This window comes from Phocoena sinus, chromosome 15 (genome assembly GCF_008692025.1).
Source record: "Phocoena sinus isolate mPhoSin1 chromosome 15, mPhoSin1.pri, whole genome shotgun sequence".
NCBI classification, from domain to species: Eukaryota; Metazoa; Chordata; class Mammalia; order Artiodactyla; family Phocoenidae; genus Phocoena; species Phocoena sinus.
This window is the reverse complement of record NC_045777.1, coordinates 28,792,527-28,819,432: the sequence shown is the minus strand read 5'-3', so window position 1 is coordinate 28,819,432 and position 26,906 is coordinate 28,792,527. Positions and strand designations below refer to the sequence as shown.

The 26,906-nt window shown below is 45.4% G+C and overlaps 2 protein-coding genes across 3 annotated transcripts in view; one reads left to right on the top strand and one right to left on the bottom strand.

Annotated features, from left to right (window-relative positions):
* Positions 1 to 14,492, bottom strand: part of STK35 (serine/threonine kinase 35) — a 46,322-nt gene extending 31,830 nt beyond the window's left edge. For both annotated transcript variants that reach the window (XM_032605142.1, XM_032605143.1), the window contains exons 1-2: positions 13,949 to 14,492; positions 12,758 to 13,358 (exon numbers count right to left, since the gene is read on the bottom strand). In XM_032605142.1, coding sequence (XP_032461033.1) covers positions 12,758 to 13,358; positions 13,949 to 14,254 — 907 coding nt within the window. In that variant the 5' untranslated portion in view covers positions 14,255 to 14,492. The remainder of the gene's footprint in view (positions 1 to 12,757; positions 13,359 to 13,948) is intronic.
* Positions 10,958 to 26,906, top strand: part of PDYN (prodynorphin) — a 97,586-nt gene continuing 81,637 nt past the window's right edge. The window contains exon 1 of the mRNA XM_032605146.1: positions 10,958 to 11,255. The gene's annotated coding sequence lies outside the window, so the exon portion shown is untranslated. The remainder of the gene's footprint in view (positions 11,256 to 26,906) is intronic.

The following is a 26,906-nucleotide window of genomic DNA, read 5'->3' as shown; positions in this document are numbered from 1 at the left end:
GAAGAACCCGAGGCTCACAGCGACTTAAGAGTTAACAGACTCAAATCAATGACTGCAGCGCCACTGTGTTTCATTATACTGTCTCCAAACAGGCAGCACCATACCACCCACATCTCCCAGGGCTGCTGCTGAGACGAGGGAAAATATGTGAGAAGACCGTCAAATGTCTGTTACTCCACGCTAAGCCAAAGACCTTCCCTCCCTTCCTTCCTTCCTGCCTTGTGCAGGGATTCTTGCCGATGCAACTAGAATGGCACTACAAGTTCATTTCAGACACACTCCAACTCAGTGTCTTCTGGTAGCCCACCACATGCCTAGCACAAGTTAGGTAAGTGACAGGCCCATCTCTATGAAGTTTAGTTTGAAGGAGATAACGGATGTTTAAAACAGCAAGCATCACTAGCTGTGCATCTGCATCAAGGTCAAGTTTTACGAACAGTGAAGGGTGGGTAGGAGTCACCAGATCTAACGACGTCCGAAGGGGCAGGACTTGAGTGACCCCTAAGAGACAGGCAGTAAATCAGCAGGGAGAAGCCAGAAGGAAACTCCGGGCTGAGGTGGGATGGATAACGAGGCACAGGAATAAACAGACCAGAGAGGTGTACGTAGGAAGTCTGAAGTGGATGTAAGATGTCATCAAGTTATGTGGAAACCTGAAACTCCAGCTCTGCCTTCCTCAGAAAGTCTTTCCTTTTGAACCACAGAAACTCCAGGAAAGCTGCTGACTGGCATCTCCAAACAAATCCCAATACACTTTATAAAGCAATTAACGGTACACTGAAGCCTTAGCATGAAGTTATTTGGTGACTGCAAGAGCCCAAAAAGCTTGAGCCTAAGCAGGCAGGTGTCTCACCTTGCTGATGAGTCTGGGTCAGCCCCGGGTGGTCACATGGATCATTCGTGACTGAGCCAGACCCTGAGGAAAAGTCCTCTGATCCCCTGTACAGTGTCTCCATTCTACCAAAGATGAAGGCTGCAACCCCTCACACAGCCTCTGCCAGAGGGTTTCTTTCACTAGTCATTTACTTTATTACAAAGAGAATGGGTGATCCAGATGAGATGTTCCTAAGCCCCGAAATTACCAAGGAACATAGCCTACAAAAAGCCAGTGGTCTGGAAGTTCTAGGTTGATCCAAGAAGATGACTAGACGGACAAGGCAAAAGCTTTAGGCTTTTCTGTTTTGTTTTGTTTTTTTGTGGTACGCGGGCCTCTCATTGTTGTGGCCTCTCCCGTTGCGGAGCACAGGCTCCGGACGCACAGGCCCAGCGGCCATGGCTCACGGGCCCAGCCGCTCCGCGGCACACGTGATCCTCCTGGGCCGGGGCACGAACCCGTGTCCCCTGCGTTGGCAGGCGGACTCTCAACCACTGTGCCACCAGGGAAGCCCAGCTTTAGGTTTTTGACCACGATCTGACAGACCACATTTCCCCTGTAATTATATAATTTGTTTATACTGCTCACAATCAAAAGTCATACAGGTAGAACTAGTTTAGGGCAGATTTTTTTTTTTTTTAAATCAGTTGTTTCCCATCTCATAATCCTCTTTCTAGGTCATCTGCTCCAGTAGGCTGAGGTTCTATCTAAAAGGACCCCAGGGACTTCCCTGGTGGCACAGTGGTTAAGAATCTGCTTGCCAATTCAGGGGACACGGGTTCAAGCCCTGCCAGGAAGACCCCACATGCCGCAGAGCAACTAAGACCTTAAGCCATAACTACTGAAGCCCGCTGTGCCTAGAGCCCATGCTCTGCAACAAGAGAAGCTACCGCCATAAGAAGCCCGTGCACTGCAACGAAGAGTAACCCCCGCTCACTGCAACTAGAGAAAGCCCGCGCGCAGCAACAAAGACGCAACGCAGCCAAAAATAAATAAATAAATAAATAAATAAAAAGACTGCAAAATGAAGTGGTGATCTGAGCCCTGATCAATCAACCTAGACTCCCGAGTAAAGCCCCATAAAAAGGAGAGCAAGAAATGTTTGGGGGTGGTAGAGCCAGAAAGTAAACTATTAAAAAGGCATCAAATTCCTTCTGCAAAGGCCACATCAGAAAACAGTGAAACTTCTGGTGGGGAAATAAAGGGTGGGGAATGATGATTATTTTATACACAAAGTTGGTAACTATGGCAATTGAAATAAAAAGACAACTCTGTAAAACAGACTACATATAAGTCCAGGTTATGAGAATCCAGGGAAAGGAAAAAAAAAAGGTAAAAAAGTGCCCTCAGTCAGTGAGTGAGTGGGTAGATGAGACCTGGGATCAAGGGACTTGCTCTGGGGAATGAGCTAAGGTCAGGAGACGCCAAAGAAGGGGGCTGTTTGTAGAGATGACAGAACTGGACAGGAAGCAGACAAAGCATCAGTGAGCATGACAGAATGGAAAGTGGGGGACGTAGCTACTTGTCCCAGAGACAAAAAGCACTTTGCACTGGGTAGGACCTTGGGCTTATTTCATGAGAAGCTGCAGTATGTGTTTTCATGAAAGAACCCTAACTGCCCACAGAAAACATAAGAGGCATGTAAGAATTCCAGCCCTTTCCTTCAAGCAGATTGTCTACTGGGCCTCTCAGCTACCTCTCATCACAGCAAGATGGAGGGAGGGAATGCGGCACTCAACGCACTGGGTGCATTTCTGTTGAGAAGCAAGTAGTAGAAGAGCACACAGTAACAGAAGGGTAATAGAAGACCAGAGGACAGTAGTCTAGGTTGAGACCCCAATTCTGCCCCCGGTTCACTGGGTGGTTTCGAGACTATGATGGGAAGATAGCTAGAACCTGGGGCAAGTCCCTGAACCTCTGAGACTCAGTCTTCTCATCCATCAAATGAGAATGACACTTACACCACATACTCCTGAGTTAAGTCACAGTCAGCAGAGTATAAGGTACTTTGGGGGAATCACATCCTTTACCATCTCCTACATCATCATTCCCACCAGACCCCAGCCAAGTCCTAGTAAGTCACGGATTTCAGTACTCTCAGTGCTGGAGGCCAGAGAATACAGCTTTCACACGTTAGGCAAAAGATGAAACTGAGATAAGAAAATGAAAATGGATGATGATATCACATTTCTCAGGCTGTAATAGCTAAAATCCATATTCTAGCCAGAGCAGGCCACTTTTATTTGGGGTGACCTCTCTACGTAAAAGGTGACCCCTCTCCCCAAATCTGTGCAGGTGCATCTGAACGTGTACCTTAGGACCCAGCCTGAAAGCTAACCTACTCGACATGTGCCTGATTTCCCAGGTAACTTTCCTCTTCTGACCAGCCAAAGCCCAAGTCTCATTATTTACCAGGGTGACTGCGCACTGGGGAAGGGAAAATGGTCAAACTTCCAGGGATTATCGAACACTGGTTCTAAGCTGACACAAATTCCTGGAGACTCAAAACGTCACCATGGTCCAGTCAGGGTAGGGGGCCAATAGAGGTCAGGTGACCAGTGGAGTTTCAGCTCAGGTCTGTTTCACAGCAACCCCAGTGGGTCACTGAAGCCACCCTGTGGTTAATTCCCCAGTTTTGGGATGTAAAACTGGAACAAACAGATGCAGACACTAGTAGAATCCTCACATGAAATTCAGTTTTTTGAACTGATAGAAACAAACAAAATTTACTTAAGTTTTATAATTCCCTTGTTTGGTATAAATCTGACAGTCCTGTAAGACTAAAAAGGGCTGAAAATTTAGCTGCCCAGAGCTGTAGAAAAGAGAGTGTTATTTGAAGGTGATAAGGATTTGTGGCAAATCAACCTTTGAGAGCCCACTGGGTTCCAGGAACTATTTATCACAGCCTGAGTGGTTGGTAAGGTGCGATCCTGCACAGCCACATCCCTCCACCAGAACGTGCTAACTCCCAGGTTACAGGGGGCAAAGAAATGCACTCTGATTAGAGGCAGGCCTACCTTCAGGGGCGTTTTATTACCTTTCCCAAGTCCAGTAGCCAGAAGATCACAAAATAAACTCTGTATTTCAAAACATATCCTATGCCACAGTTCACAGGGAAACAATTAAAAAAAAAAAAATCAAGCAGGGGACTTCCCTGGTGGTCCAGTGGCTAAGACTTGGTGCTCCCAATGCAGGAGCGATCCCTGGGTTCGATCCCTGGTCAGGGAACTAGGTCCCACATGCTGTAACTAAAAGATCCCACACTCGGCAATCAAGATCCCAAGTGCTGCGACTAAGTCCCGGCGCTGCCAAATAAATAAATTAAAAAAAATAAAGTTAAAAAAAATCAAGCAGGTGCCTCGCATCTCATTACTCATGGGCACAAGCAGTGGCTGAAGTCTCCCAACAAAATGGGCTGTATTCAGAAACTTGAGGTCAGGAGGCTCAGCATGACGGTAAGTCAGTATGGGCTGTGGAAAGGCAGGCACTTCCTGGAAAGGGATACAAAATACTCAGAATTTTATAAGCCTATTTCCAAGCATCCTCCAGAAATTCGACTTTTTTTTATATTGAAATATAGTTGATTTACAACGCTGTGCCGATCTCTGCTGTACAGCAAAGTGACTCAGTTATACATGTACATATTCTTTTCCATTACGGTTTGCCACAGGACAGTGAACATAGCTCCCTGTGCTGTACAGCAGAACCTTGTTGTTTATCCCTCCCCTACATAATGGCTGGCATCTGCTATGCTCTAGTATAAGTACACAGTTATGCTAGAGCATGCACTGCTTGGCAGACCCCAAACATGTGATGAGCAAAAGCCTCTGCCCTTATGAAGGCTTCCAGCCATTAGAAGCAGAATGACTGCAGCTATGAGAATAAGGAAGAGGAGGCAGCCCTGCCTGAGGGGTAGGGGAGGGTGGTTAGGACGAAAGAAGGGCAGGCTGAGAGTAAGCAGCTCATGCACTGTTTCCTGGGGTGAAGAGAGTGAACACACGACACAGGGGGGTGTAAGCGTGCAGCGAGGGACCCACGTAACCTGGGGTAATCACAGAAGAGATGTGGTAGGAGATGGGGAGAAATGAGGCTGGAGGTGAAGCTGGAGTCAGCTCATAATGGTATCTGGCAGACTACAAGAATGTGAACTCTAAGAAATGGGAAGTGACTAAAAGTTCTTGAAGTATTTTAGAAAGATAAGTTGCTTATTGAAACTAAGAAGGCACCAATGTAAAGTTAGACGTACCATTTAGGTAAGACATCCAAGCTGTTGACAACACTCTGGTTTGCCACTGACTGAGTTCTGATTTCAGAGATGTTAACATGTGGAAGAACACGTCTGAGAATCGACGAAACAGGTTCCCTCCGGAGGCAAGAGGAGTTAGAAACGGAAGACAGACTAGAGGCCAAGAGATGCATCAGGAGGTCCTGAAAGCTGAAGAAGTGAGGGCTCGCCAGGGAGGAGGCAGGAAGGGGATGGGAGAAAGGTCTTGGAGGTTTAGAATCAACAGAACTGAGCAACTCATCACTTCACATGTCATGGAAGGAAGGAAGAAGCCAATCCTCTCTTCTTACTCCCAACTTGCATCTACGTACATGACCCTTTCACAAGTGAGGAAACTGAGGCTCAAAAGATTAAATAACTTGCCTTCGGTCTCACTACAGTCTCACAGAGGCAGACCCCAGAGTCTCCACAGCCTGGATTCCTAACCCTGATGCTTTACTGCTGCCTCTCACTGCCTGCAGCAGAAGTTAACACCTGGATGTTCCACTTCCCACTGTGACAGTTCCTCGTTAAGTACTCTTATGGACGCCCCCAAGGAGTTCAATGTTCCTTAAGTCTCCAGTATTGATAGGCCAACCACATAACACACTGATTCATTTTTCACAGAGGATTATGATTTTGATAAGCATGCTGAGATAAACAATTCAGCAACATTTATCACAAGTCTTCAAAATGCTCAACACGACATAAAAATCCCACTCCAGGAATTTATTCTAAAAGAAGAGTACCAGAAAGGCAAAACAAAAACAAAAACCTACCACTACCAGCAACAAAAGGGCACACCAAGCACTAAAAACACACAGAACTGGTATTCCACGCAGCACAGTACAAGTAAGGAGTTAGAACAACTGTCCACGAGTAATTAATGGTTAATAATGGCATCACCACTTCGTTGAATGCTTAAAGGGCCATGTTTTACTTCAACAAAATTTACTTAAAAAGCCAAAAGAGAAGATCACATAACACACCATAAGCATGTTTAATGTGAAGTGAGACATAAGATATAAAATTTTAAAGTTATGTTTAAGAAATTATAAAGGAATCCAGAAATGAGGTTTGAATTTGTTATGACCATAGCTATCCCTGCTTCTGATTAAATAAAAATTTTAATATACAACTTTTAACTAAAGAAGTGGTTCAGAAGATCAGTCCTGAGAAGATGCTGAAGATGAGGACCATTCAGCACATTCTCCCAAAACGAGCACATAGACCAAGCCCTCCTCCCAGCCTCAATGACCTTGAGCTGTGTCACTATAAAGAGGCTGGGTCCAGTGTCAACACCACAGGGTGTGTTCAATTCAAAGTACTTCATTAATCAAATGTCTTTGCGCACTACAGAACACACCCACTCAGGGTGGCTGCCAGGGCAAGATGCAGTGTCCTGTAGAGGCCAAGAGGCCAGTTAGGAACTCTCAGGCCCAGGGGGAAAGGAGAAGGAGCCAGCCAGGCCTGGGGTCAAAACCACCCACTCCCACACTTTCATGGCTAATGTGACCCTGGGCAAACTGCTAAAAAAGACCCCATGAATATTTCATTTTCCATAAATTGGGAAGAGACACTTACCTCAATGGGCTGTTGGGAGGCTTAACTGTGACATACGAAGCCTCTTGCAAGGTGCCTGGACACCAGAGCAGACAACTACTGGGTATTAATCATGTTAAAAATTGCAAAGAACATCTGGATGTAAACCTAGAGCCTGACCTTTCACCACTGTGGGAATGGGCAAGTTACCTGACTTAATGGATCTTGATTTTCTTGTGTGTAAAACCAGGTTACAAAAACTCCAACCTAAAGTGGAGAGGACTAAATGAGAGCATGAACCATAAAAATCTAAGGTTAGCTATTAGGACTTGGAACATTGCAAGGCTCTTGTTAAAAATGCAGATTCCACTGGCCAGGCAGACTGGGGAGTAGGGCAGTCCTGGTTGTTTCTCTCTCCATGTGCAACGGTCCTTGCCACATGCCTAGCCTTACTGCGTGCCAGGCTCACTTCTGATTTACCCTTTTACAACTCATCCTTCCCTCCTCTAAACTTAGTCCACATTCCTGCCAGCTGTCCCCCCTAAAGCACCTCTCACAGGCTGCAGTGAAGTATCTATCATTGGTTGTGCTGTGCCCACCTCCTCCCTTAGACTGGGCACCACAGTGGAATGAGACCATGTCTCTGGGCTCCCGCAATGCACCTCACACACATTGAGTAGGTGATCAACAACTGGGTGAAATGAATCAAGATGAGAACTGTTAGCTGGAGAGGCTTAAAACAGAGAAATATCAGAGAACATTCTAGTATAGGGCATGAAGAATGTTTAGATTAAGACAACTAGGTAAGCATCCAGAATTTGTGAGTTACTGAGGAGGGCCCGTGGCTAAATACCACCAAAAGCCAAGTTTGAGCTGAAAATAAACTGATGTTCTATTGGGAAGCTAAGCTCTCTTTGAGAGTGTACTTACACTGTAAAAAGCCCTACCCAATACAATGCCAATTAATCAAAGCTCTCAAGTAAGTGTTGCTTCTATCTCCTGGGGCTGGTATCTAAAACCCCCAATGCACACAGAAGGAAAGCAGTCTGTCAGTAGCAAGAGAAAAGGAAAGTCTGTGCGGTTGTCCCAAGACAATCAAGAGCAGAACAGAAAGGAGGCAGAGGGTCCCTGGCAGCTGAGACCTAGGGGAGGCACCAGTAGAAATCAGCAGTGCCACAAGTACTGGTTAACACATAATTGAAAATAGATAGTAGCCATTAGCTTCTGAGTAAAATATGATTACATCCATTTAACAACAAGAAAAACAGGAGAGCCCAGAACTTAAGCCACCTGTCCCAAGAGTGCAGCGCAGCTGTGAAGGAAAGCTGACTCAATCCAGAATGCCGGGGCTTGGAGCCTGGCTTGGTTCTGCTGAGCTGCTATACATCGGGCAACGTCACTAACCTCAGTGCCTCAAGTTGTCTCACCCGTAAAATAGGGATAATTATAGTATTGACTTCAAAAGGTGGTTACGAAGACTGAAACAGTTAAGAGGCATAAAGCCTTTAGAACAGCTCTTGGCACACAGCAATCAGTGAGTTTTAGCTTTTATTAACAGGGTGAAACTGGGACTAAGACCTTCCGACTCCCAGTCAATACCAATGTTCTACTGTATCCCATTCATTTCCAGGGACCCTAAATGCTGCCTTTATATCTATGTCAGGGTAGCCGAAGACTACCATTCAGCTCCCTGCCTCTACCCAGGGATCTCTAAACTCTGAGACCCCAAAGCTGCAGTAGAGAATTCAGAGGTGCTTTCCAGCGTCCTGGGAAGGGGGCACCCAGCTCTGAGCCCAAGATTTCCCTGGGCTCTCAATGCGCTGAGAGGAGTTTGCAGGCCAACAACCCATCCACTAAGACACTGGCTCCCCCTCAGCTTCCTGAGGTCTACCTCCTTCCTTGCTCCCCCAGGCCTCTGTGCTCCCAGAGGGAACCTCTACTGTTTTCTGGGACACCCACCACTCATGACCTTGCACGACTGTCATGGCCAAGCCTTCTGCATGCCTCGTGGAGGAAACTCTGCATAGCTTCTTCTAGTGCAGTGTATGGCTCACAGTCACACCATGCATCGGCGTGCAGACAAGACTGCCTCCCAAGGGCCAAGATTCCCACCCATGTGAAAGCCCCTCCAGGTATCTTGAGTACAGCAAACGTCAAATAATTGGTCAAGCGGAACATGTCACGTTTTACCAAGTTGGGATAAGCTAGGTTCCTGGCTTTTCCAAACTTCTAATTATTCAGTTTTATGAGCCTTGACAGTTTGTTGTGGATTTTTTTTTTTGTCTTTATTTGCTGCTATTTGTATAAGGGTCAGTGTGCACTTTGTAGAGAGCATCAGAATTTCTGAGTTTGACAATGAGCTCAGGCATGCCTGCTGTCTAAGTGGCAGTAATCTTGAATTCAGTTTTAGGTGCAATCAGGACAGGGTCCTTTGGCAATGGAAACAAGGGGATAAAAGCAAACTGTTAACCCTTTTTTAATGAAAAGTTCTTAAAAGTTAAGCAAAGCCACCAACCCATCAACCAAATAATTTACAGGATTGTTAATCTGGTTTAAAAAAGCCTGGGGGGCTTCCCTGGTGGCGCAGTGGTTGAGAGTCCGCCTGCTGATGCAGGGGACATGGGTTCGTGCCCCGGTCCGGGAAGATCCCACATGCCACGGAATGGCTGGGCCCGTGAGCCATGGCCGCTGAGCCTGCGCGTCCGGAGCCTGTGCTCCGCAACGGGAGAGGCCACAACAGTGAGAGGCCCACGTACCGCAAAAAAAAAAAAAAAAAAAAAAAGCCTGGGAGACTGGTTTGAATACTACCACTAACTCATCTGGGGCAAGTCCTGTCTCTTCTCTGGGCTTCAATTTCCTTCCCTGTGAAACAGAAGGCCAGATCAGACATCTAAGATGGCTCACTACTGACTGTCTGAAACTTCTGTTCTCTATTTAATGCTCTGGGTAGGACTTTTTGGTCTTTGTTCAGAGAGAAAGGAAGGACATAAGACATAGAAGTCTATCTAAGTGGAGAAGATGAAGAACTGCATTAAGAAGTCCCCTTACCCCTTTTTGGATATTGGTTTATTCATACATAATTTTTTTAAACTAGAGAAATGCCTTCTGGTGGAGTTGATACTTGGAGAGGGGGGAGGAGAAAGGAGACAGACAACCATTCTCTATTTGTTCTCTATTTGGCCAAACTGTGAAATAAATAGCAGTCTCTTCTCTACCTATTCATGTGTTCCTAGGCCCCCTTCTTTCAAAGCCCACCTTCTCTGCTAACTTCTGGCTAACTCCTGATTCTCATTCTTGTTAATACGTACAACACAGAACAAAGCCATTAATGAGCCAACTTGCCTTTTCTTCCATGACCTTGATTAGCATTTGAGTCTTCTACATGTCCTCAAACTTCAAATTAATTTCCTTTGGGACAAAGAGTTTTTTTTTTCCTCTGCAAATACCACCATAGGGACCTCAGTAAAAGTTTGTGGATTTGGTTCATTGAGATTTTAAGGCAGATTAACACTTTTCAGTCTATTCAAAATTATTCTAAATTGCAGGAGTCGGGGCAAGAGGTGACCGCATCTGTTTACAGACAGAGCTGAACCAGATTACTTGCAAACTAGAAGGAATCTGCCCCGGCGGCATATCAGGACTGCTAAATTTTGGAAGCTGAAGTCAGGAGAACTTAACCTGGAGTAATTTGGATATTTGTTCTCCACTTTAATACTGATAGCAAAAAGCTTAACGCCTATTAACTGCTTGTTAAATTTACACTTGACACATAAATCTGAATATCAGTTTATAAGCAGAGGCAACATGCATTGTCTTTACTGCTCTCTCCCTAAGCCCAGAATATTAACTGACCCATAGTAGAGGCTCATATATTTAAGACTCCAAATAACTAAAAGGGACATATTAAGTATGTGGGCTAAAGCAAAATATTTCGTTTCTTTTAGGCCTCAGTTTTAGTTCACAAAGGGAGGAAGAAAATACCAGTGTTTCTGTCAACTTGGCGCTGCCTACAGTACAGGAAACAGAATGTGTTCCATGGTCAAGTTTGGGAAACTTGAACAGGAACATTGTGAATTTCGAAGGGGATGACAGTGGAAGAAGATTCAAAACGTAGCCTGAACTTACTGAAGTAGCAAATTTCTCCTCATCTGGAGCACTTGTTGACATTCCCAGGCTGCACAGCAACCCTATGACAGAGGAACCCTCACCCTATTAGTAAAGGAATGCTCCCCACAGGTTTGAAACAACTTGTCCCATGCAGTCAGCTGAGACAAACTATGACTACAAGTGAGTCTAACCCCAAAGCCTGTGTTATGCTGCCACTGTTTACTGCGGAGTTTTGACAAATTCTACAAGTGAGGAAAGTTTGAACAGTATATGTAGGGACACAAAGCAAAGACTTCCAACCCAGGTTGAAGTTTCAAAACTGGTATCAATGAGCTGAGGATAGAAGAGGATCCTTTGGAAAAGCAAACTCCTACATCCCAAGGCAGTCATGTAAGTTGGAAGTCCAGACCATTCATTAACCACAGAAAAGACAGTCTGAGAGTGAAGTGAAGAGCCTGTAGAATACAGGTAAGCTGAAAGAATCTCTTTGGAAAGTCTTTTCAAAACAAATATATTTACCCTGGAGAGAGGGTGGGCTTTTCAGGATGGATGGGGCAGGGATGGGCATAAAAAGTAGAAGCCTATTTTGAAAAAGGACCCCGGGTAATATTGAGCATGTCCTCAATCCGCTGTCAAACAACTGACCTGAAACAGGACCAGGAGTTCTCTTGGGATGGGCCTGGAGGATCTTATAGCCAGGCAAAAGCTCCCAACAAAACGCCCTATCCAACCCCACCCCAAATCCTACCTGCTGTTACTAAGGTCAGATCTAGTTCATCCTTTGGGGAGGGAGGAAACCATTACACCTTTTAAAAGGATTGAGACCTTGAATCAAGACAGATCTGAGTTCACATCGCTTAAGCTATGAAAAATTGTAAACAAACCAGGAGCACAACCATACCTCCCTTACAAGCTGATTAACCTCCATCAACTTAGGTTCGTTCACCTCTAAACCTTAGTTTCTCCACTTATAGAAAGAGAAGAGGAGTTACTTTTCAAGTTATACCTCAAGTCACTCTGTAAGAGATCTAGGGCAGAGCTGGGTCTCAGATTAGCAACTTCTCCCCTGAGGAAGTCTCCTCAGGCCTTCCTAGCCCACTGGCTCTCTCTTCTATGAACAGACCCTTGGCTACTTGTAGTCTGAACAAGGCACGTGAGCACTCAGGATGCACACACTCCCTAACTGCAGTTAAAACCCCGAAACCAGGACTAGCCCTCCCAGGACTGCAAAATCCCCTTGCTTCACTGAGCCCCATCGTCCCTATAAATAAAACCACTTGGAAGCCAGCCTCAGAGGGTGGCTGTACAAGGGAAGAAAAAGATGTTAGGTGTGTTGTGTGACAGCTCTAGACCCACCTGTGGAGTTATTATTCTGCAGGCCCCTAGAGGACCTAGGCTGAAAACCGCCGGTTTGCTTGACTGCCCTGGGATGAAGGGCTGGTGGTGGTGGGGTGGGGAGGGTCTCAGAGGAAAAGGAAGACCAGGAAACAAGAGTTAGCAGGGTGGAGCCGGAGGGTGTCAGGATTTTTGGAACCAGACAGGGAGCGGGTGTGGGTGGGTCCAGCAAAGTTTTTTTGTTTGCTTTGGGAGGGAAAGAGAAGAGGCCCTAGAGTGTGAGGGGGCTCGGCAGTTCTTCCACCGACTCTGAACCCAATGCCCTCCACTCCCAAGTCCGACCTTAAAAGTGCTACACGTTTCATAGTAATGGTTCACACTTATGGAGCACTTCCTACGACAATGGTTAGCACTTAATGAGCCCTTGTTATTAAAATACCAGCTAACATTAGTGCCGGGGACTAATCATGGATCCGGAGAGGAGAGAGCGGCCCGAATGTCTGCCCCGGAAAGGAGGGTATGTCGGGTCCAGGGCGACAAAACCGGGACCAGGGTCTAGGGGTCAGTTTGGGCCGAGCCCAGCAGATTCGTGGGTCCAGGCCATGCGTGGCCAGGTCGGCCCTCGGCATTCCTACCTTTGAGCGAGGTTTCCACCAAACGCAGGTAAAGCTGTGAGCTCTTGTTGCCGTGGCTCATGCGCTGGGCTAGCCCGTTGCGCTGCAGGACGCACTCCTCAAACTGCACGACGTTTTGGTGGCGCCGCTTGAGGCTGGTCAGGGCCCAGAATTCGGCTAGCGCCAGCTCCACGTTCTCGGGGGCGTCGCAGCGGATCTTCTTGACCGCCACCCGGGCCCCGCTGCGCCCGGCCACTGCCTCGTACACCACGCCGTAGCTGCCGCGCCCGATCTCCGCCAAAAGGCTGTAGCGCGGCCGCGCCGACCCGCCGCCGCCCTCCGGCCGCCGCCGCGCCAGGTAGGCCTCGCCCGGGGCCTCGGCCGCCACCGGATCCATGGCCTGGGCCACCGCCGCCGGCCTCAGCTTCGCGCTGAGCGCCCGCGGCACTGGGCTTCGCCTTTTCCGCTCGGGGCTTTGTGTACCTCTGCGGGCGCCGTCCTCCTCCCCCGTTTCCATGGCTGCGGGCGGCGGGGGGAGCAGCAACGGCGCTGCCCGGGACCCCCCTGCCTCATCCCTCCGTCCGGCCCCGGGACGCGGAGGAGCGGGACCCTGGATTGTGACCTGCGGGCGAAAGAATCGGTTAAACGACCAGGCCAAGGCCGGGAGGCAGGCAGCGGAGGCCTCAGGGCGTCCCACCACCTCCTCCGGTCGCCACGGCCCCTTTAAGACGGAAGGCAGGGCTGCTGACTGAACGGGGGAGGGGAGGGGAAAGCGGGAAAGACGAAACCACGGGGCACTGGCTCAGAGGGGGAGCCGGAAAGAAAAGCAGAAACTCCCCGGCTTTTCAGTTAACTTATTGTACAGCAATACGAGAAACAAGGACTCGCAGCTTTCGTGACTTATGAAAATCGCCCTTAAGAAGAAATTCGGACTGTGGAGATCTTTTTTCCGCTTGGCTCCCTCTGGGATGCCCCTCCCCGCGTCCCGCCCTGTGTTCTCCCGGGTGTAAACAGTCCATTGAATTAAGCCGGAGCGGAGCCCAGCGGACCAACCCAAGTCCCGCCGGGCTGCGGGTGTAAGGGGTTGGCTTGAAAGTTCGGAGTCCCTGAGCGCGCCCAACCGGGGGCCCAACTGCCCTCCGCAGACGCCCGAGGCGGCGGGCGTAGTTCCAGTTTGGGTGCTAGCTTTCACTCCGCGGACCGCGCCCTTACCTGGCCTGCGCCCTTCCACTTCCGGGCAGCGCGTTTCCCCTCTAAGGCCCCCAGCTGGGGGTGGTCCGCTCCAGGCCAGGGCTGCTTCGGGTACCTAGCCGGGCGAGAGATCGTGGCCCGGGTCGGGTGTGCGACAGAGCCTGTTGCTGTACGGGTGACGGCAGCGGTGCTCTCGGGGGACGACTGGGCGTCAGGGCTCCCGCGGCTCTCCACGTGTTCGCGCCAGCTGAGCCCTTTACGTAACCTTTTTATATAAGCCGCACGTCCCGCCCGCACTCGGGCCAGCGGGGGCTCCTGGTGGCCCATCCCCCGGGAGGCCAGCCGAGTACTGCGCCGCCGGGGTCCTGCCAAGGTCGGCCGACCAGTAGCAGCCGGGTGAGCCCACGCGGGGCCGGGGCCCAATCACAGGCGAGAACACCCAACCAACAAAAAACTGGCGCCAAATTCCCGCGATCGGGCAGCGGCCTCCGGTCTCCGCAGCCGCCTGCGCACCGCAACCTCCTCTCTTCCTTGCCTGCGCTGCATGAAGAGGAGCTGTACCCAGTAGGCCCTAATAAATACTGATTGGTTGATTGGATTGGTCGGTTTAATTGATTCATAGGTCTTGCCTGGGAACCGCCCGCTGGATGGAATCCACGCCCCCTCTCCTATTAAGCTCCTTGATCCTGGGTAAAACATTGCCCCACTTGGAGCCTCAGTTTCCCCTTCTGAAAAATGGGTAGACTCGGCCTTGCCTCCCAGGGTTGATAGCCCCAAATAAAAAATATATATATTATATAAAATATTAATATATAAATATTTAGATTTTGATATAAATCTAAAGTGGCTAATTGGGTGCAGGGCTGAGAGTGCTGAATGTAAGCTCCATTTAGACATGAATCTTTATTTTGTTCACTGCTTTGTACCTCAGTGCCGAGTAGGTGCTCCATATTTGTAAACTGAATCTACAGATATTGAGTGCCTGTAATGTGCTAGGCACCGTTTTTGTTCTAAATTGTTGGGGAAAGAGCGATGAACAAGACAGTCTCTACCTTAGTTGAGGTTCTGTGCCTCGTCAAATCATATGGGTGACTTTGTGCAAATAACACTTTCTTAAGTGTCTCTTGTTCTCATCTGTAATATGGGAAGAACAGTAGTTGAAGGATTCACTGAGGTTAGACAGTTAAAGCGCTTAGAATAGGACAGGGCCTTGCACACATTAAATGTTAGATATTATTAAATAAATACATAGGATCATTTTTGACAATGTAAGTGTAATAGAGGAAAAGAATGAGCTAAAGAGTGCCTGGGGGTTGGGGACAGGCCACTTTGTTAGTGTGGTCACTAAAAACTTAACTTTTTTTGGATAAAATTTCAAATTTACATATAAATTACAAGAATAGTAAAGAATCTCATATTTTTAACCATAATAATAATTTGTTATATTTTACTACATTTGCATTATCATATTCTCTCTTGTGTATTTGTTTGTGTATGTATTGTATATAATATGTATTTGTATTTTCTTTTCCCCCAAAACCACTTTAGACTAAATTTCAGACATCATTCCCCTTTCATTCCTAAATATTTCTGTGTGTTCTTCCTAAGAACATGGATATTCTCTTGCAAAATCTCAGTACAATTATCAAAATCAAGAATTTTGACAATAATGCAATTCTTTAATATGTCTTCCATATTTAAATTTTGTTAATTGTCCCAATAATATAGATATTCCCTACGATCCAGTCAGGATCACTTTGCATTTAGTTGTCATGACTCCAGAGTTTCCTTTACTCTAGAAAGGCAGTTAATTATTCAGCTTTTCTTTGTCCTTTATGACCTTAACTTTTTTTTTTTTTTTTTTTTTTGCGGTACACGGGCGTCTCACTGTTGTGGCCTCTCTCGTTGCGGAGCACAGGCTCCGGACGCGCAGGCTCAGCGGCCATGGCTCACGGGCCTAGACGCTCTGCGGCATGTGGGATCTTCCCGGACCAGGGCACGAATCTGTGTCCCCTGCATCGGCAGGCGGACTCTCAACCACTGCGCCACCAGGGAAGCCCTGACCTTAACATTTTTGAAGAGTACTGGTGAGTCATTTTATAGATGTCCCTAAGTTTAGATTTGTCTGGTATTTTCTCATGATTAGAATTAGGTTATGCATTTTTGGTAGGAATGGCACTGAAAGGAGTTGTGTCCTCAGTGTACCACATCAGGAGGCACATGGCATATTTTTATTCCAATACTGATGATGTTCACTTTGATCATTTGGTTAAGGTGGTGTCTGCCAAGGTACTACACTGAAAAGTTACTATTTTTCCCTTTGTAATTATTAAGTGTCTTGTGGGAAGATATTTTGAGACTACCCTGTTCTTCATCAGACTCTCACCCACTGTTTTTAGCATTCATTTATGGTTCTTGCCTGAGTCAATTACTCCCATGGTTACAAAATGCTGATTGAAAGGCCTCTGTATTAGTTTGCTAGGGCTGCCATAACAAAATACCACTGACTGGGTGGCTTAACGGAATTTATTTTCTCACAATTGTGGAGGCTAGAAGTCCAAGATCAGAGTGTTGGCAGGTTTGGTTTCTCCTGAGACCTCTGTCCTTAGTTTGCAGATGGCTGCCTTCTGGCTGTGTCCTCATAAGACATTTTCTCTGTGGGGATATCTTTTCCTTCTCTTATAAGGACACAGTCGTATTGGATTAGGGCCTACCCTAACTGGCTCATTTAACTTAATCACCCCTTTAAAGACTTTATCCCCAAATGTATTATTGATACATTCTAAGGTACTGGGGGTTGCGAATTCCACATATGATTTTGGCAAGGGTGGGAAGGGGGGAATTAAGTCTATACCAGTCTATAACAACTAAATCTATAACAGTGACATGAGCTGAGACCTCAAGCCAGCCATGCTAAAACTAGTGGAAAGGCATTTCAGGCAGAGGGAGTAAGTATAGAAGCTGTGAGGAACATGACTGATGTCAAATTTAAGCCAATGGGTGAGAATGTGACATGGTACAACCACTTTGGAGAAAAAAGGTTTGGCGGTTTCTTATAAAGTTAAATATATATCTACCCTATAGCCCAGTAATTACATGCCTAGGTATTTACCCAAGATAAATGAAAACCTGTGTTCACTAATACACTTGCATAAGGATGTTTATAGTGGCTTTTTCTATAAGTCCCAAACTGGAAAACACTCCAATGTTCATCAGTAAATGAAGGGATAACCAAATTGTGGTATTTTTGTACCAAGAAATGCTGTTCAGTGGGGGAAAAAAAAAAGGAATGAAGTATTGATACAACATGGATGAATCAAAATAATTATGCTCAGTGAAAGAAGTCAGGAACAAAAGGGTATATACTGGATGATTCTATATACAATTCTTGAAAATGCAAACGAATTTATGGTGACAGAAAGCAGATTAGTAGTTGGGGTGGCGGAGAGGGGATGGAATACAAAGGGACTTGAGAAACTTTTTGAGGGGATGGATATGTTCATTATCTTGAAATTACCTTGTGATACTTTCAAGGGGGGAATATGTTCAAAACACTTCAAAGTGTACACAGTACACTTTAAATAAGTGCAGTTTTTGTACATCATTTTTGCAGCTTTACCTCAATAAAGTTGTAAAAAAAAATGAGGAAAAAGAGTACATACTATTTGATTCCATTAATGTAAAGGCAAGCTACACTGATCTGTGGCGGCAGAAATCATATCAGTGGTCACCTTTGGGTGGGAATTACTGCTAAGGGGCAGTAATGCATACCAACTAGAAGAACATTCCATGTCAGGGGGAAGAGCAGGTGCAAAGGCCCTGAGATGTAGCACCCAAAGCGGCCAGTGTGACTGCAGCGCAGGGAATAGGGAAGAGTAGTGGAAAGAGAATGGTGATGCTCCCTTCCCATCCCCGCTACTTCAGTGGGTAAGAACACCCAAGGGGCAGCTGGCCCTGGGGTGGGGGGGAGGGGTTCTCTGGGAAAGCAGTAGGCTCTGGGCTGGGAAGGAAAGGTTGGGTGAGTGGAGGAGTGTGGAAGGGATGGAAGCTGGGAGAAGGCTGAGACTACTCCAGTGGGCTGGGTCAGAGGGTAGTGGGAATGAGGAGGGGGCTTGGAAGTTGAGGGTTGGGGGCTGGAGGTGGCACCGGGCCATGGCAGAGAATCGTCTGAAATGGCGGTTGTAGCAGGGGAGCTGAGGATGGGAAGGGGTTAAGGGGAGAGAAGCTGATATGGGGTATGGGAGGAGGACCTCAGAGGGGCTGTGGATGTTCTGAAGGACAGAAGCTTGAGGTGGGTGCCTCAGTGGAGGGTGTACTCTGAGTGGGGGACGCTGGGGAGGGCTGTAGGGAGGCTATGCCATTGGCTTGAACTCCCCTCGCATGATGGAACTGGATTTCAGAGGCTCCAGGAGGGCTGTCTCCAAGAAAAACTGGAGCCTGTCATGCTTCCTAACAGCCCGAAGCTCACAACAATTACAGGGAGATACAGTTAACCCCATTTTATGAATGGGAAGATTGAACTTGGAAGCTGTCACATTACAAGCAAGTGGAATAGCTGAAATGTGATCCCCAGCAGCCTTGGGTTTTGGTGCCCAAACTCTTAACTTTTACACAAACCGGGGTTCTCCAGCTCAAGTGCACCTCAGCATCACCTAGATTGCTGGACCCCACCCCCAGAGCAGCTAACCAGTAAGTCCTGGGTAGGGCTTGATTATTTTCATGCCTCACTAGGTCCCAGGTGATGCTGATGCTAACGTTGTTGGTCTAGGAAGCACACTTTGAGAACCACTGCATTACACTATACTGCCCCTAGACTGAGCACAAAGCTGAGGCAATTGTAGAGGATTGGAGTTCTGGCAAAGAATTTGAGGATAGATTGGAGCTACTCACAGAAAACTAAGCAAATAAGCCAAGGTGATTATTAAAGCCAAAAAAACAAAGAATTTATAAGAAGAACATTGTAATCATCATAAACTACAACACTCAGCTGGAAATAATATTACACTGTCATTATAATGTAAGAACAGTACATTGATTTAACCAGAAATTATGACATAATTATTTTGGGAAAATTGGAGCAGGAGGGTATGTGTGTGTGTGTATGTGTGTGTGTGTGTGTGTGTGTGTGTGTGTGAGAGAGAGAGAGAGAGAGAGAAGAGGGAGGGAGAGACTAAATTTTTATTCTCCATAGCTGTAAGTTAATAGAAAAGGTCTGAAATTTGAAAATCTTGAAGTGACACCATAGTCAGGTATAAAAAAGTAACCATAGAATGAGTTATTGCTTCATGAGATGGGACTTAGTGGTGAGAAAGGGGATTTTTGTTATAAGCCTTGTAATAGTATCTAACTCGTAGTAGTAATTAACTCTTAAACATTATGTATATTTATTACTTGGATTGAAATTGAAATTAAAAATAAGAGTGGGTGTGGGCTTTGGCCACCACTGAAACAGCCTGTCAGCTTGGTGGCGCTGTTCAGCTTCTGGCCATGAGGTGTTCCTCTTGTCCTTGAATCGCCTAGAAGCGATTAACAAGTAGTTAAGTACCCAAATCACACCCTGGGGACACCACACTAGAGATATTGCACCCACTGAGACTCAACAGAGAGGGCCTCTTGTTTATTTAACAAGGGTCTGAGTCACAGAAAACAAAGATGGAAGCAGATAACAGCCACCCTGTTTCCCAAACTTAAGGGATTGTTCTCATTTCACATGTTCTTCCCATCAGCCACTTCAGGGCTCTGAAATTCCAACCTCTCCTCCTCTCCCTTCTGGGAATGTCATAGAAATTCTTTGTCAGGCTATCATCTGAGTATTTGCTGCAGAAAATTGGTTGCTAAGTTCTTAGGAGTTGTTTATGGTTTTTAGAAAGGTAAAGGAATACAGTGAGCTAGCAGGGCAAAGTCCTTGATTCTATAACTACTGGGACATTCAAAATAAACTATTGGGGAATCTGGTTGAAAGGTACACAATCATAAGGCACCAAAGTACACTCATTGATCAAAGTATGAAGCATACAGCCTTTTAGGAAGGCAATTTGAAAATTTGTCATTAATATATTTAAAAATCCATACACTTTGAACCAGCAATCTCATTTCTAGGATTTATCCTATAGAAATACTTACCCATTAGTGGAAAATATATGTGCTGCAAGAATTTTTATTGTGGTCATTTGTAATAATAAAATATTAGAAATACTCAAGTGCCAGAGATGGGATTAGTTACATACAGCCACATATTTGAATATAATGTAGCCATCAAAAAGAAGGAGTTAGCTCTGTATATGCTACAGAACAAGTATTCACAACATATTGTTATATAAAAAGCAAATGTAAACTAGGATCTGTCGTATAACCTCAAATTTTGTTTAAATATGTATAAATAGTTGCTAGCCTTCATTGAGTTGTTTTTCTGTATTGGGAGCTGTCCTAAGTGCTCTGTACATATTAATTTATTTATTCCAATACACTGTAGGGTAAGTTTCATTATTATCTCCATTTTCCATAGAAACTGAGGCACAGAGAGGTTAAGCGACTTTTTCAAGGCCATAGCACTAAGAAGTGATGGAGCTTGGTTTCAAACCAAGGCATACCTGATTCCAAAGCTCGTGGTACTTACATGTTACATGTACTTACGTGTTAGTTTCTACATACATAAAGGAAATATTTGGATAAATAATACTCTAGATGCCAAGAAGAATTCTCTTTAGGTGATTCTTTCAACACTTCTGTATTATTTGAACGTTTTACGTACATATTTTTGGTATTAGTTTTTAAGTACTTTTTTATAGATATGAAAAAACAATAAAATTCAGTTTAAAAAGAATGTGCAATAATGCAGACTGCATCTCATCGCCCATTTGCTCAGTGAGTACTGATTAAGTTCCTACTGTTTGCTGGATTAGAGACTGAGATGAATGAAACCCAGTTCCTGTGATGGAGGAACATAGAGTCTTGTGAGGACCGGAGAGAAGCAGCCAGTGCTCAGTCTTTTCTGGCTCTATTGCACTGTGACTTTCCTTTAGATTTTGGTTGGCCAGAGAGAAATGAGGCTGCGCCATAGGTATCAACACTCAAAATTTCCTCTTTCAACTAATGGAACCAGGTGCTATGCAGGGCCTGAACATTATACACTGTCTTTCTTCCTCTATAGAACTTACTATTATTGGTTCAACCAACATTTAGTGGGCATTAGGCCCTGTGTGTGAGTTGGGGATCCAGAGATGAATAAGACAAGTTCTCTGCTGGTAAAATCTGGTGTTGTGGGGAAAACTGCTATGTTTCTAAATAGTTATAGTTTTCCATTGGTGAAAATAATGATTCCAACAAACAATTAAGAAGTACTTACTAGGCACTGATTCATACACTTCTTACATATACTAACTTACTGAATTCTTAACCCTCTGAGATACTATTGATATTATTATCTCTGTATTATAGATGAGAAAACAGGCACAGAGAGTTTAGGCAACTTGCCCAAGATCACACAGGTAGGATGTGGATGATCAGGAAATTCCAATCCAGGTAATGCTTAGAACAGCACAACCAAACAGCCCAGCTTGTGGGAGAGCAATCGTGATAAAAATAGTATTAACAACTGTAGCAGTACCTGTCACAAACCACACAGAGCTTTGTGGGTTTTAAGTGTTTGTATATACGTGTCTCAATGTTAGATGATCCCCAATATAAAGTGGGGATATAAAATATCCTCCCATATTTCACAGTGAGAAGGTTGCAAAAAAGAAAATATTTGGAGGGCCATCTTGAATATATAAATTCTTAAGGCTGTAGATGAAATAATCAAATGTCTATGTATAATATTTAATTTATTATTTTAGGTATGCACATGCTTTCAAGATTATTAATATATTATTTAAATAATGTTATTTAAATATATTATATATTAATAACTAATATATTAATTTAGAAATATTGGGTTTTTTCCTAATCTGACACTTTACAAAACAGCTTTATTTCATCTTGTCCTGTGCATCTTTGATCTCATATCTTTATTATCACTAGGGATAGTTTCTGAATCATCCAACTCACTTTCTAGATCACATACATTTCACTCCTAATTCGTTTGTGATCCAGCACTTTCTGAGCCTTTATATAATGCTGTCATTGAAATATTTTATCCTTAAAGTCCCAGTTCACTCAATCTTAGGACAGTATTGTTTTTCTGTTTGCCCTATTGGTTTATATTTGTGATCACAACATCCTAACATTTAATGGATTACTTTTAAAGTCCTCTTTATAAGGCTTGCATCTTTACAAGGGGTATGAGATCAGCCCCTAGTATAATGACTACATCTGTGTCAAAAACTGTTTTTTTAACCCCTTCCTTCAGGTGACTTCTATAAATTGGTCTTTTGCAAACAATACTTTGTTGTTTAAAGTTACTGAGAGAGTCTAGGGAATATGAAAGACTGTGAGGCTTCGTAAGAACTTAAATATAAGGCAACTCCCACTTTCTTCTGAGGGATAATTTTTGGGGAAAACCATCCTGCCTTATATCCAGGTGTAGATGACACATTAACCTTATCTGTTAAACTTGGCAAACTTGCCTGTACAAATCTGTATAGTGGGCACTACCCTCACTTAACACATGAGTAACTTGAAACTCAGAGGTGAGGTGACTTGCCCAAGGCACCTCACAAGTGGCAGAACTGGAACACAACTTGAACCCGTTTGTCTGATCCTCTCACCCACCCTCTCCCATTAAAGCACCAGGTAAGTTTCTAAACCACTTTCCTAATTTAGATTGCTGGCCCTGATAAGAATGTGGGGCTGTGTTGACAGAACACTAACACTGATTAATTTATTGTCCTTCTATTGCCTTATGCTTGTATAGCTGTGTGCAGTGTTTCATAAAGAGAATGGCAAAGCAATTTGCAAATATAAAACCCAGATGCTTAATTTTAATTTCTGGGTTTCTGTTTCAAATTTATTGTAAAACAAGGCAGGTTGTTTATACCGTAAATAAATGCCCCAGTGTCTATAAAGATCCCTGGAAGCTGCTCTTAGGTCCTGAAGTGGCATATTTGCTTACATTTGTTTTGTTCTTGAAAAACAACCCCTTCAGGTGTGAGGTGGGAAGAGTCAATGGTAGCTTGTTTGGGGGTGCAAGTTCCCCTACAAGGCTGTGCTGGAGCTGCTTCCCCCAGGCTCCTGAGAGCTGTTCGTGCACATCGTTCCCCAGCACTGCTCAGTGACATCACAGCAGCAGCTGGAAATCAGCCAGGCAGGGAGTATTTACACCATGGAAACTGGCAAACCTTACAAATCAAGGTTCCTTCCATCCCCCCTCGGCCCCTCCCCCAAATAATTTAACCTCCCTGTACCTTGTGAATAGCAAAAGTACTTCCCTTCTAGGTTTTCTGAAAATTTAGTGAGATAAAGCATGTAAAGCACATGGCACTGCTTCTATGTTTACTTATTTAGAAAAGTAATGCATATGCCGGGTTGAAAAAAATCAAACAAACAAAGAAGTTTACAGTAAAAAGTAAGTTTCCTTCTCAACCTGGACTTCCATTCCAATTCCTATCCTGAAAGGCAGACTGTTTCTCAGAATCTTTTCAAAGATGTGCTCTGCATATATAACCATATATACACGTATACAAATGTGTATATATATTTAATAGGTATATTTGTTTTTAATTAATTAATTTTGGCTGTGCTGGCTCTTAGTTGTGGCATGCGGGACCTTTAGTTGGGGCACGCATGTGGGATCTAGTTTCCTGACCAGGAATTGAACCCGGGCCCCCTGCATTGGGAGTGTGGAGTAGCCTTACCCACTGGACCACCAGGGAAGTCCCACAAATGTGTATATATATAAATATATATGTAGTTATATATATACACACACACACGCATTTTTATTTTGGCTGCGTTGGGTCCTCGTAGCTGCGTGCGGGCTTTCTCTAGTTGCAGCGAGCAGGGCGACTCTTCATTGCAGTGCGTGGGCTTATTGAGGTGGCTTCTCTTGTTGTGGAGCACAGGCTCTAGGCGCATGGGCTTCAGTAGTTGCGGCACACGGGCTCAGTAGTTGTGGCTCATGGGCTCTAGAGGGCAGGTTCAGTAGTTGTGGCACACGGGCTTAGTTGCTCTGCGGCATGTGGGATCTTCCCGGACCAGGGCTTGAACCCGTGTTCCTTGCATTGGCAGGCGGATTCTTAACCACTGTGCCACCAGGGAAGTCCTGTATATATTTTTAAATGGCAGCATTTTACAACAGTGTTCTGCCCCTTGACATGTGCACACACACACACAACAAGACATATACTTCTCTATCTCTATATCTATCTATGATTATTATAAACTGGCTTACATAGATCTAACTTGTTATTTTTTTTAATTTTTTTTGCGGTACGCAGGCCTCTCACTGCTGTGGCCTCTCCCGCTGCGGAGCACAGGCTCCGGACATGTAGGCTCAGCGGCCATGGCTCACAGGCCTAGCTGCTCCACGGCATGTGGGATCTTCCCAGACCGGGGCACGAACCCGTGTCCCCTGCATCGGCAGGCGGACTCTCAGCCACTGCACCACCAGGGAAACCCCTAACTTGTTATTTTTAAGGGCTGCCCATTTCTCCATTTTTGGATGCACCATGGTTTATTTAACCAGCCCTCCGTGGGTGACATTCAGGTTTTTCCCCATCCCTTGCCAGCACAATGGGCATTGAATAACCTGTCTTTTGCACACAAACACGAGTGTATCTATAGACTCAATTCCTGGAAATGGAACCATTGGGTCAAAGGGTATAGGCATTTAGAGTTCTGGTTTGATTGTCACATTGCCTTTCAGGAGTTGTACCAATTTTCTCTCCAACCCATGGTGTAGGCGAGTCCATGAATCCCCACAGCCTTGGGACATGGTCCGACTTTTCAATCTGTGCCATCTGGCACCCTGGATAGGTAAATGGTCCTCATTATTATTATTGATGGAAAAACTCAGGTGTGAGAGTGGCCCTTGGGCACTGGATTTCCGTGAACTCTGCTTTGCAGGCTCTTTATCATCCCTGGTTTTCTTGAGTGAAGTTTCTCAGGAACATTAAGGATCAAGAGGGTGAGAAGCTCTAGTGCTCTGGGAAGCTCTAGTACAGCTTGTTCCCTGTCGTAACAGAATCAGCTTTTTGAAATGCAGGCCTTGTCATCTTGCTCTCCTCTCTAAAACTTTCTGTGGTTCCACATTTATCAAAGTTCTTGGACTAGCAGTGCCAGCATCCCCTCGAACTGGTTAGGAATGTACATTTTCAGGCTCCTCTGCAGACCGATTAAATCAGACACTCTGCAGGCGGGGCTAAGCTTCAACAAGCCCTCGGGTGATGCTGTTGTGCACTCAAGTTTGAAACCACTGCCTTACAGAATGAAGTGGCCCCTTTCCACCATGTGGCTCCAACCCACCTTTCCTACTATATTTCCTTCTGTGTCCCACAACTTCTAAACACACCTAGCTACTGGCTTCTCAAACCTCCCTCCACGTTCTCACCTCTATGCTTGGAACAGAAACCTCTATTTGTCCCCCAATTTCTTATAGAGCAATAGAAGTTCTCATTTTATTCTTTTTTTCTCTCTCTCTCTTTTTGGCCGCCCCATGCGGCATGTGGGATCTTAGTTCCCTGACCAGGGATCAAACCCATGCCCCCTGCAGTAGAAGCGTGGAGTCTTAACCACTGGGCCACCAGGGAAATGCCAAAGCTCGCATTTTAAAATTGCATTTCCCAGACTCCCTTGAAACTATGTTCTGGCAGATGGTTTATGAAGTGTGCAACTTCCGAATTGTACCCTCTAAAGGAAGGAGCATGCCCAGCCTTCTGCTTGCCTACTTCCACCAGCTGGAAGGCAGACCTGATGGTTCTGAACCACGAAAACAGGTGAGGGCTGGGCCTCAGGTGTGGTGGAGCATCAGGAGGGATGCGTCTGGGACCCTGACACTGTGGGGTGACCACAGAAGCCAGAAGACCACTTAGCCTAGACTGTGAAAACAGAAAAAGATAAACTTCCATTTTATTTAGCTCAGTGTTACCTGAGGTTTGCATGATCACAATTGACCATCTTACCTAACGCAATGCCTTCAGGTGTTCTGTGTTCCTCCACTTGCCTGGCAACAATCTTCTCTTTCCTTTCAAGAGACACTTTTAGCGAAGCCGTATTATTTTAATAAGAATACTGACAGGGCTTCCCTGGTGGCGCAGTGGTTGAGAGTCCACCTGCCGATGCAGGGGACACGGGTTCGTGCCCCAGTCCGGGAAGCTCCCACATGCCGCGGAGAGGCTGGGCCCGTGAGCCATGGCCGCTGAGCCTGCGCGTCTGGAGCCTGTGCTCCACAACGGGAGAGGCCACAACAGTGAGAGACCCGCATACTGCACACAAAAAAAAAAAAAGTCTCTATTTTAATTTCAAATATAGTAAATACCAGTTGATATAGCCTACATAAATGAAAATCTCTGTGTGGCCCTCAGTTCTTTATTTAAACTTTTCATTTTGAGATCACTGTAGATTCACGTGCAATTATAAGAAATAATATAGAGAGATCTGTGTACCCTTCACCCCGTCTCCCCCGGTGGTAACATCATGCATAACTTTAGTACAATATCACAAAGAGGAAATTGGCAATGATACAATCCACCCATCTTATCCAGATATCACCAGTTTTACATGTATGTGTGTGTGTGTTTAATTCTGTGCAACTCTATCGCATGTGTACCTTTGCGTGGCCTCTACCAGAGTCAAGATACAGAGCAGTAGTCCCCTCGCAAGGATCCCTCATGCTGCCTTCCTGTAGCCACAGCCACCTCCTTCCCTCTCCCCTCCCTAACCCCTATTCTCCCGCTCTATAATTTTGTCAGTTCAAGAATATTATATAAATGGAATAATTCACTATGTAACCTTTTGAGGTTGGCCCTCTCACTCAGCATAGTTCCCTTGCGATCCATCCATGTTGTTGCATGTATCACTAGTGTGTTCCCTGCAACGGCTGAGG